The sequence below is a fragment of the Hyla sarda genome, unplaced genomic scaffold, assembly GCF_029499605.1.
Source record: "Hyla sarda isolate aHylSar1 unplaced genomic scaffold, aHylSar1.hap1 scaffold_269, whole genome shotgun sequence".
Classification (NCBI taxonomy): domain Eukaryota; kingdom Metazoa; phylum Chordata; class Amphibia; order Anura; family Hylidae; genus Hyla; species Hyla sarda.
The window spans coordinates 152,328-164,365 of NW_026609385.1; the positions used below are offsets into that span (position 1 = coordinate 152,328).

Consider the following 12,038-nt stretch of genomic DNA (forward strand, 5'->3'; position numbering starts at 1 on the left):
GAGACTTGATGAATGTAACAATCTATAGGGGACCCACTGGATGTAACAATCTATAGGAGACTTGATGAATGTAACAATCTATGGGGGACGTGATGAATGTAACAATCTATAGGAGACTTGATGAATGTAACAATCTATGGGGGACCCACTGGATGTAACAATCTACAGGAGACTTGATGAATGTAACGATCTATAGGGGAAACACTGGATGTAACAATCTATAGGAGACTTGATAAATGTAACACTCTATAGGAGACTTGATGAATGTAACAATCTATAGGGGACCCACTGAATGTAACAATCTATAGGAGACTTGATGAATGTAACAATCTATGGGGGACGTGATGAATGTAACACTCTATAGGAGACTTGATGAATGTAACAATCTATAGGGGACTTGATGAATGTAAAACTCTATAGGGGACTTGATGAATGTAACAATCTATAGCAGACTTGATGAATGTAACAATCTATGGGGAATGTGATGAATGTAACAATCTATAGGAGACTTGATGAATGTAACAATCTATAGGAGACCCACTGCATGTAACAATCTATAGGAGACTTGATGAATGTAAAACTCTATAGGGGACTTGATGAATGTAACAATCTATAGCAGACTAGATGAATGTAACAATCTATGGGGGATGTGATGAATGTAACAATCTATGGGGACGTGATGAATGTAACAATCTACAGGAGACTTGATGAATGTAACAATCTACAGGAGACTTGATGAATGTAACAATCTACAGGAGACTTGATGAATGTAACAATCTATAGGAGACTTGATGAATGTAACAATGTATAGGAGACTTGATCAATGTAACAATCTATAGGAGACTTGATCAATGTAACAATCTATAGGAGACTTGATGAATTTAACAATCTACAGGAGACTTGATGAATGTAACAATCTATAGGAGACTCGATGAATGTAACAATCTATAGGAGACTTGATCAATGTAACAATCTACAGGAGACTTGATGAATGTAACAATCTATAGGAGACTTGATGAATGTAACAATCTACAGGAGACTTGATGAATGTAACAATCTATAGGAGACTTGATGAATGTAACAATGTATAGGAGACTTGATCAATGTAACAATCTATAGGAGACTTGATCAATGTAACAATCTATAGGAGACTTGATGAATTTAACAATCTACAGGAGACTTGATGAATGTAACAATCTATAGGAGACTCGATGAATGTAACAATCTATAGGAGACTTGATCAATGTAACAATCTACAGGAGACTTGATGAATGTAACAATCTATAGGAGACTTGATGAATGTAACAATCTATAGGAGACTTGATGAATGTAACAATCTATAGGAGACTTGATGAATGTAACAATCTATAGGAGACTTGATGAATGTAACAATCTACAGGAGACTTGATGAATGTAACAATCTACAGGAGACTTGATGAATGTAACAATCTATAGGAGACTTGATGAATGTAACAATCTATAGGAGACTTGATGAATGTAACAATCTATAGGGGACCCACTGGATGTAACAATCTATAGGAGACTTGATGAATGTAACAATCTATAGCAGACTTGATGAATGTAACAATCTATAGGAGACTTGATGAATGTAACTATCTATAGGGGACCCACTGGATGTAACAATCTATAGGAGACTTGATGAATGTAACAATCTACAGGAGACTTGATGAATGTAACAATCTACAGGAGACTTGATGAATGTAACAATCTACAGGAGACTTGATGAATGTAACAATCTATAGGGGACCCACTGGATGTAACAATCTATAGAAGACTTGATGAATGTAACAATCTATAGGAGACTTGATGAATGTAACAATCTATAGCAGACTTGATTAATGTAACAATCTATAGGAGACTTGATGAATGTAACAATCTAAAGGAGACTTGATGAATGTAACTATCTATAGGAGACTTGATGAATGTAACCATCTATAGGAGACTTGATGAATGTAACAATCTATAGGAGACTTGATGAATGTAACAATCTATAGGAGACTTGATGAATGTAAAAATCTGTAGGAGACTTGATGAATGTAACAATCTATAGGAGACTTGATGAATGTAGCAATCTATAGGAGACTTGATCAATGTAGCAATCTATAGGAGACTTGATCAATGTAGCAATCTATAGGAGACTTGATCAATGTAGCAATCTATAGGAGACTTGATCAATGTAGCAATCTATAGGAGACTTGATGAATGTAGCAATCTATAGGAGACTTGATGAATGTAACAATCTATAGGAGACTTGATGAATGCAACAATCTATAGGAGACTTGATCAATGTAGCAATCTATAGGAGACTTGCTCAATGTAACAATCTATAGGAGACTTGATCAATGTAGCAATCTATAGGAGACTTGATCAATGTAACAATCTATAGGAGACTTGATGAATGTAACAATCTATAGGAGACTTGATGAATGTAACAATCTAAAGGAGACTTGATGAATGTAACTATCTATAGGGGACCCACTGGATGTAACAATCTATAGGAGACTTGATGAATGTAACAATCTATAGGAGACCCACTGGATGTAACAATCTATAGGAGACTTGATGAATGTAACAATCTATAGGAGACTTGATCAATGTAACAATCTATAGGGGACTTGATCAATGTAGCAATCTATAGGAGACTTGATCAATGTAGCAATCTATAGGAGACTTGATCAATGTAGCAATCTATAGGAGACTTGATCAATGTAGCAATCTATAGGAGACTTGATCAATGTAACAATCTATAGGAGACTTGATGAATGTAACAATCTATAGGGGACCCACTGGATGTAACAATCTATAGGAGACTTGATCAATGTAGCAATCTATAGGAGACTTGATGAATGTAACAATCTATAGGAGACTTGATCAATGTAACAATCTATAGGAGACTTGATCAATGTAACAATCTATAGGAGACTTGATGAATGTAACAATCTATAGGAGACTTGATCAATGTAACAATCTATAGGAGACTTGATCAATGTAACAATCTATAGGAGACTTGATGAATGTAACAATCTATAGGAGACTTGATGAATGTAACAATCTATAGGAGACTTGATGAATGTAACAATCTATAGGAGACTTGATCAATGTAACAATCTATAGGAGACTTGATCAATGTAACAATCTATAGGAGACTTGATCAATGTAACAATCTATAGGAGACTTGATCAATGTAACAATCTATAGGAGACTTGATGAATGTAACAATCTATAGGAGACTTGATCAATGTAACAATCTATAGGAGACTTGATCAATGTAACAATCTATAGGAGACTTGATCAATGTAACAATCTATAATAATAAGCGGGTGCAGTGAATCGTACGTCCCATCCTATAGAATGTTCTATATGTATTAGGGAATGTTGTGCCGCACCCCTCAGGATATCCCACAGATCCTTGATCCTTACATCCCTTGTTTCCCCAGGGGGTCTTCAAACATGGAAAAACTGCAGCCAGGTTCGGCCAGTCAGGAGAAGCCTCCGCCGAGGGCCACACAGAAGAGCCAGCCTAGAAACGCTCCCACAGCTCCGGAGTCTGACAAGGACTCTGGATTTTCAGGTGACATACAGTGGGGGTCATCATGGATGGACCCCTTTAGTGATTGTGATATATATATATATCGGTGTCTGATGTCATATAGTGTATGTGTGATGTCATATAGTGTATGTGTGATGTCATATAGTGTATGTGTGATCCTCTTATGTGTGATGCCATATGGTGTATGTGTGATGTCATATAGTGTATGTGTGATGTCATATAGTGTATGTGTGATCCTCTTATGTGTGATGCCATATAGTGTATGTGTGATCCTCTTATGTGTGATGTCATATAGTGTATGTGTGATGCTCTTATGTGTGATGTCATATAGTGTATGTGTGATGTCATATAGTGTATGTGTGATCCTCTTATGTGTGATGTCATATAGTGTATGTGTGATCCTCTTATGTGTGATGTCATATAGTGTATGTGTGATCCTCTTATGTGTGATGTCATATAGTGTATGTGTGATCCTCTTATGTGTGATGTCATATAGTGTATGTGTGATCCTCTTATGTGTGATGTCATATAGTGTATGTGTGATGTCATATAGTGTATGTGTGATGTCATATAGTGTATGTGTGATGTCATATAGTGTATGTGTGATGTCATATAGTGTATGTGTGATTCTCTTATGTGTGATGTCATATAGTGTATGTGTGATGCCATATAGAGTATGTGTGATCTTCTCATGTGTGATGTCATATAGTGTTTGTGTGATCCTCTTATGTGTGATGTCATATAGTGTATGTGTGATGTCATATAGTGTATGTGTGATGTCATATAGTGTATGTGTGATCCTCTTATGTGTGATGTCATATAGTGTATGTGTGATACTCTTATGTGTGATGTCATATAGTGTATGTGTGATGCCATATAGTGTATGTGTGATCCTCTTATGTGTGATGTCATATAGTGTATGTGTGATCTTCTTATGTGTGATGTCATATAGTGTATGTGTGATCCTCTTATGTGTGATGTCATATAGTGTATGTGTGATGCCATATAGTGTATGTGTGATCTTCTTATGTTTGATGTCATATAGTGTATGTGTGATCCTCTTATGTGTGATGTCATATAGTGTATGTGTGATGCTCTTATGTGTGATGTCATATAGTGTATGTGTGATGTCATATAGTGTATGTGTGTGATCCTCTTATGTGTGATGTCATATAGTGTATGTGTGATGCCATATAGTGTATGTGTGATGTCATATAGTGTATGTGTGTGATCCTCTTATGTGTGATGTCATATAGTGTATGTGTGATCCTCTTATGTGTGATGTCATATAGTGTATGTGTGATGTCATATAGTGTATGTGTGATGTCATATAGTGTATGTGTGTGATCCTCTTATGTGTGATGTCATATAGTGTATGTGTGATCTTCTTATGTGTGATGTCATATAGTGTATGTGTGTGATCCTCTTATGTGTGATGTCATATAGTGTATGTGTGATCCTCTTATGTGTGATGTCATATAGTGTATGTGTGATGTCATATAGTGTATGTGTGATGTCATATAGTGTATGTGTGTGATCCTCTTATGTGTGATGTCATATAGTGTATGTGTGATCTTCTTATGTGTGATGTCATATAGTTTATGTGTGATGTCATATAGTGTATGTGTGTGTGATCCTCTTATGTGTGATGTCATATAGTGTATGTGTGATCTTCTTATGTGTGATGTCATATAGTGTATGTGTGATCTTATGTGTGATGTCATATAGTGTATGTGTGATCCTCTTATGTGTGATGTCATATAGTGTATGTGTGATCTTATGTGTGATGTCATATAGTGTATGTGTGATCCTCTTATGTGTGATGTCATATAGTGTATGTGTGATGTCATATAGTGTATGTGTGATCCTCTTATGTGTGATGTCATATAGTGTATGTGTGATCTTATGTGTGATGTCATATAGTGTATGTGTGATGTCATATAGTGTATGTGTGATCCTCTTATGTGTGATGTCATATAGTGTATGTGTGATCTTATGTGTGATGTCATATAGTGTATGTGTGATCCTCTTATGTGTGATGTCATATAGTGTATGTGTGATCCTCTTATGTGTGATGTCATATAGCGTATGTGTGATCTTCTTATGTGTGATGTCATATAGTGTATGTGTGATCCTCTTATGTGTGATGTCATATAGTGTATGTGTGATCCTCTTATGTGTGATGTCATATAGTGACCAGATAACACCCCCCACACATACATACAGTGACCAAATGTATCACCCATACTGTGTCCTGCCCAGGCCTTGTGTGGGCCCCTGAGCCGGCCCTGTCATTTTGATGCTGTTCGGGCCCCTCATCTTCTGCCCCTGAGCCGGCCCTGTCATTGTGATGCTGTTCGGGCCCCTCATCTTCTGCCCCTGAGCCGGCCCTGTCATTGTGATGCTGTTCGGGCCCCTCATCTTCTGCCCCTGAGCCGGCCCTGTCATTGTGATGCTGTTCGGGCCCCTCATCTTCTGCCCCTGAGCCGGCCCTGTCATTGTGATGCTGTTCGGGCCCCTCATCTTCTGCCCCTGAGCCGGCCCTGTCATTGTCATGCTGTTCGGGCCCCTCATCTTCTGCCCCTGAGCCGGCCCTGTCATTGTGATGCTGTTCGGGCCCCTCATCTTCTGCCCCTGAGCCGGCCCTGTCATTGTGATGCTGTTTGGGCCCCTCATCTTCTGCCCCTGAGCCGGCCCTGTCATTGTGATGCTGTTCGGGCCCCTCATCTTCTGCCCCTGAGCCGGCCCTGTCATTGTGATGCTGTTCGGGCCCCTCATCTTCTGCCCCTGAGCCGGCCCTGTCATTGTCATGCTGTTCGGGCCCCTCATCTTCTGCCCCTGAGCCGGCCCTGTCATTGTCATGCTGTTCGGGCCCCTCATCTTCTGCCCCTGAGCCGGCCCTGTCATTGTGATGCTGTTCGGGCCCCTCATCTTCTGCCCCTGAGCCGGCCCTGTCATTGTGATGCTGTTCGGGCCCCTCATCTTCTGCCCCTGAGCCGGCCCTGTCATTGTGATGCTGTTCGGGCCCCTCATCTTCTGCCCCTGAGCCGGCCCTGTCATTGTCATGCTGTTCGGGCCCCTCATCTTCTGCCCCTGAGCCGGCCCTGTCATTGTCATGCTGTTCGGGCCCCTCATCTTCTGCCCCTGAGCCGGCCCTGTCATTGTCATGCTGTTCGGGCCCCTCATCTTCTGCCCCTGAGCCGGCCCTGTCATTGTCATGCTGTTCGGGCCCCTCATCTTCTGCCCCTGAGCCGGCCCTGTCATTGTGATGCTGTTCGGGCCCCTCATCTTCTGCCCCTGAGCCGGCCCTGTCATTGTGATGCTGTTCGGGCCCCTCATCTTCTGCCCCTGAGCCGGCCCTGTCATTGTGATGCTGTTCGGGCCCCTCATCTTCTGCCCCTGAGCCGGCCCTGTCATTGTCATGCTGTTCGGGCCCCTCATCTTCTGCCCCTGAGCCGGCCCTGTCATTGTCATGCTGTTCGGGCCCCTCATCTTCTGCCCCTGAGCCGGCCCTGTCATTGTCATGCTGTTCGGGCCCCTCATCTTCTGCCCCTGAGCCGGCCCTGTCATTGTGATGCTGTTCGGGCCCCTCATCTTCTGCCCCTGAGCCGGCCCTGTCATTGTCATGCTGTTCGGGCCCCTCATCTTCTGCCCCTGAGCCGGCCCTGTCATTGTGATGCTGTTCGGGCCCCTCATCTTCTGCCCCTGAGCCGGCCCTGTCATTGTGATGCTGTTCGGGCCCCTCATCTTCTGCCCCTGAGCCGGCCCTGTCATTGTGATGCTGTTCGGGCCCCTCATCTTCTGCCCCTGAGCCGGCCCTGTCATTGTGATGCTGTTCGGGCCCCTCATCTTCTGCTCTCGGGTTCTGCAGACTGTGGATGTTGTGGTGACATTTTCTGCTTTCTTCCCCAGATGTAGCGTCGGAGTGCCTGAGCTCTGTGGAGCAGACTGACATGGAGGAGTGCCCCCCATCATCCCACTGGAGCAGCGCTGAGAAGCCCCCGAGGGGTCACCCTCCCCCTCTGCTTGTCTTGAAGAATTTGCTGGTTGATCAGGTAGGGCAGGTTATGTATGGATGCCTTCTAGCTGATTTACAGTCACATGTTGGCCGTGCACCATCCGGGGCCACGTAGGCTACATCCAAAATGACTTCACCCTGTGTGTTATGGAACCCCCTCAGGTGAGTGTGTGTGGTGGTCTCCGGGGTGAAGCCAAGAGATGGAATGAAAAGCGGCCAGCAACTCTGATCTGGGCCAAAATGGTGGCAATAAAAACCATGAGAGTAAATACGTGATAAAATATATATATAAACCGAATACAGATTACGTCATCTATACTGCGCAGTAAACGGAATAAATACAAAACTTTTTTCTGTTCCACGTCTTACATGCACCTCCCTGGGCCGGTTCTAGAGACAAAATAAAAATTCAAAAATGACAATTTCTCTGGTGGTTAAGGGGTTAATGGGCTTTCCTCCCATATGTGTCATATGGGTGCCCGTCGGGCCGGTTCTCATGGTTCCTGCTGAGGAGATTCTTGTCGTGTTTTCTTATATTCGTTTCCTGGTCAGAAATAACGGAGGAATGTGCTTATTTTTATTTGGTTGTAGATTCGCATCTCCAAGACGGTGGAGGGAGGTTGATATATATATATATTTCCCTGGAAAATTAGCGATTACCTGTGGCGGTGGCCCAACATCATACCACGCACACAGGAGCTGGGCAGCCACCAAAATTCTAATGTTAAGTCAGTGTTTCCCAGCTGGGGTGCCTTCAACCATTGCTAAACTACAACTCCCAGCATGCCCAGACAGCCCTAGTTGGGAAACACTGTCCTAAGCAATAATAGGGGCCAGGGGAAACATAAAAAACTTGATGCTCCCCTAGCCCCGGTCCCCGTAGGTCTCCCACAGATCCCGTTCTCCTTCGTGCGGTCCCGGTATCTTCTCCGTGACTCCTGACGAGCAGCTGGTTCCAGGATTCCAGGTTCCAGTGGTTGGGTGAGCAGAAAAGTCCTGTAAGTCCCATAAGACACCAGACCACACGGAGGAGAACGGGATCTGCAGCAGAACTACAGGGACCGGGGCAACGGGAGCACCAGGTTTATTGTTTCCCCCGCGCTCCATCACAATATTAATGGAGGAGATGTGACGTGGGGGGGAGGATGGAACATGGGGGGGAGAGGTGACATGGGGGGGGGGGGGGAGAGATGTGACATGGGGGGGAGATGTAATATGGGGGGAGAGATGTGACATGGGGGGGGGAGATGTGACATGGGGGGGAGATGTGACATGGGGGGGGGAGATGTGACATGGGGGGGAGATGTAATATGGGGGGAGAGATGTGACATGGGGGGAGAGATGTGACATGGGGGGGGAGATGTGACATGGGGGGGGGAGAGATGTGACATGGGGGGGGGAGATGTAATATGGGGGGGAGAGATGTGACATTGGGGGGGAGAGGTGACATGGGGGGGAGAGATGTGACATTGGGGGGGAGAGGTGACATTGGGGTGGGAGAGATGTGACATGGGGGGGAGATGTAATATGGGGGAGAGATGTGACATGGGGGGGAGATGTAATATGGGGGGAGAGATGTGACATGGGGGGGAGAGAGATGTGACATGGGGGGGAGAGATGTGACATGGGGGAGAGATGTAACATGGGGGAGAGATGTGACATGGGGGGAGAGATGTGACATGGGGGAGAGATGTGACATGGGGGGGAGAGATGTGACATGGGGGAGAGATGTGACATGGGGGGGGGGAGAGATGTGACATGGGGGAGAGAGATGTGACATGGGGGGGAGAGATGTGACATGGGGGAGAGAGATGTGACATGGGGGAGAGATGTGACATGGGGGGGAGAGATGTGACATGGGGGGGGAGAGATGTGACATGGGGGGGGAGAGATGTGACATGGGGGAGAGAGATGTGACATGGGGGAGAGATGTGACATGGGGGGAGAGATGTGACATGGGGGAGAGATGTGACATGGGGGGGAGAGATGTGACATGGGGGGGAGAGATGTGACATGGGGGGGGGGAGAGATGTAACATGGGGGAGAGATGTGACATGGGGGGGAGAGATGTGACATGGGGGGGGAGAGATGTGACATGGGGGAGAGAGATGTGACATGGGGGAGAGAGATGTGACATGGGGGAGAGATGTGACATGGGGGGGAGATGTGACATGGGGGGGAGAGATGTGACATGGGGGGGAGAGATGTGACATGGGGGGGAGAGATGTAACATGGGGGAGAGATGTGACATGGGGGGGGAGAGATGTGACATGGGGGGAGAGATGTGACATGGGGGAGAGAGATGTGACATGGGGGAGAGATGTAACATGGGGGGGAGAGATGTGACATGGGGGGGAGAGATGTGACATGGGGGAGAGAGATGTGACATGGGGGGAGAGATGTGACATGGGGGGAGAGATGTGAACATGGGGAGAGATGTGACATGGGGGGGAGAGATGTGACATGGGGGAGAGATGTGACATGGGGGGGAGAGATGTGACATGGGGGAGAGATGTGACATGGGGGGGAGAGATGTGACATGGGGGAGAGATGTAACATGGGGGAGAGAGATGTGACATGGGGGGAGAGATGTGACATGGGGGAGAGATGTGACATGGGGGAGAGATGTGACATGGGGGAGAGATGTAACATGGGGGGAGAGATGTGACATGGGGGGAGAGATGTGACATGGGGGAGAGATGTAACATGGGGGAGAGATGTGACATGGGGGGGAGAGATGTGACATGGGGGAGAGATGTGACATGGGGGGGAGAGATGTGACATGGGGGGGAGAGATGTGACATGGGGGGGAGAGATGTAACATGGGGGAGAGATGTGACATGGGGGGGAGAGATGTGACATGGGGGGGAGATGTGACATGGGGAGAGATGTGACATGGGGAGAGATGTGACATGGGGGGGAGAGATGTGACATGGGGGGGAGATGTGACATGGGGGGGGAGATGTGACATGGGGAGAGATGTGACATGGGGAGAGATGTGACATGGGGGAGAGATGTGACATGGGGGAGAGAGATGTGACATGGGGGAGAGATGTGACATGGGGGGAGAGATGTGACATGGGGGGGAGAGATGTGACATGGGGAGAGATGTGACATGGGGAGAGATGTGACATGGGGAGAGATGTGACATGGGGGAGAGAGATGTGACATGGGGGGGAGAGATGTGACATGGGGGAGAGATGTGACATGGGGGGGAGAGATGTGACATGGGGGGGAGAGATGTGACATGGGGGGGAGAGATGGGACATGGGGGGGAGAGATGTGACATGGGGGAGAGATGTGACATGGGGAGAGATGTGACATGGGGGAGAGAGATGTGACATTGGGGGGAGAGATGTGACATGGGGGAGAGAGATGTGACATGGGGGGGAGAGATGTGACATGGGGGGGAGAGATGTGACATGGGAGAGAGATGTGACATGGGGGGGAGAGATGTGACATGGGGGGGAGAGATGTGACATGGGGGGGGAGAGATGTGACATGGGGGAGAGAGATGTAACATGGGGGGGGAGAGATGTGACATGGGAGAGATGTGACATGGGGGAGAGAGATGTAACATGGGGGGGGAGAGATGTGACATTGGGGGGGGAGAGATGTGACATGGGGGGGGGGGGAGAGATGTGACATTGGGGGGGGAGAGATGTGACATTGGGGGGGAGAGATGTGACATTGGGGGGGGAGAGATGTGACATTGGGGGGGGGGGAGAGATGTAACATTGGGGGGGAGATGTGACATGGGGGGAGATGTAATATGGGGGGAGAGAGATGTGACATGGGGGGGAGATGTGACATGGGGGGGAGATGTGACATTGGGGGGGAGAGGTGACATTGGGGGGGGGGAGAGATGTGACATGGGGGGAGATGTAATATGGGGGGAGAGAGATGTGACATGGGGGGGAGATGTGACATGGGGGGGAGATGTGACATGGGGGGGAGATGTGACATGGGGGGGAGATGTAATATGGGGGGGAGATGTAATATGGGGGGAGAGATGTGACATGGGGGGGGGGATGTAATATGGGGGGGAGATGTGACATGGGGGGAGATGTAATATGGGGGGGGAGATGTGACATGGGGGGAGATGTAATATGGGGGGAGAGATGTGACATGGGGGGAGATGTAATATGGGGGGGAGAGATGTGACATTGGGGGGAGATGTAATATGGGGGGAGAGATGTGACATGGGGGGAGATGTAATATGGGGGGGAGAGATGTGACATTGGGGGGAGAGATGTGACATGGGGGATATTAGACATGACATCGGGGATTTCATAATTTGAATTTGTTTTTTATATCGAAATTACAATATTTACCTCCATAATCACCATTGCAAATTTCCTAAAATCATGCAGTCCAAATATATCTATATATCTATCTATCTATCGAATATATATCATCTATCTACATATACATATATACAGTGGGGCA

General features: G+C 46.4%; 1 protein-coding gene across 2 annotated transcripts in view; it reads left to right on the forward strand.

Annotated features, from left to right (window-relative positions):
• Positions 1 to 12,038, forward strand: part of CIPC (CLOCK interacting pacemaker) — a 67,987-nt gene that overhangs the window by 37,897 nt on the left and 18,052 nt on the right. For both annotated transcript variants that reach the window (XM_056553292.1, XM_056553291.1), the window contains exons 2-3: positions 3,459 to 3,592; positions 7,484 to 7,626. In XM_056553292.1, coding sequence (XP_056409267.1) covers positions 3,472 to 3,592; positions 7,484 to 7,626 — 264 coding nt within the window. In that variant the 5' untranslated portion in view covers positions 3,459 to 3,471. The remainder of the gene's footprint in view (positions 1 to 3,458; positions 3,593 to 7,483; positions 7,627 to 12,038) is intronic.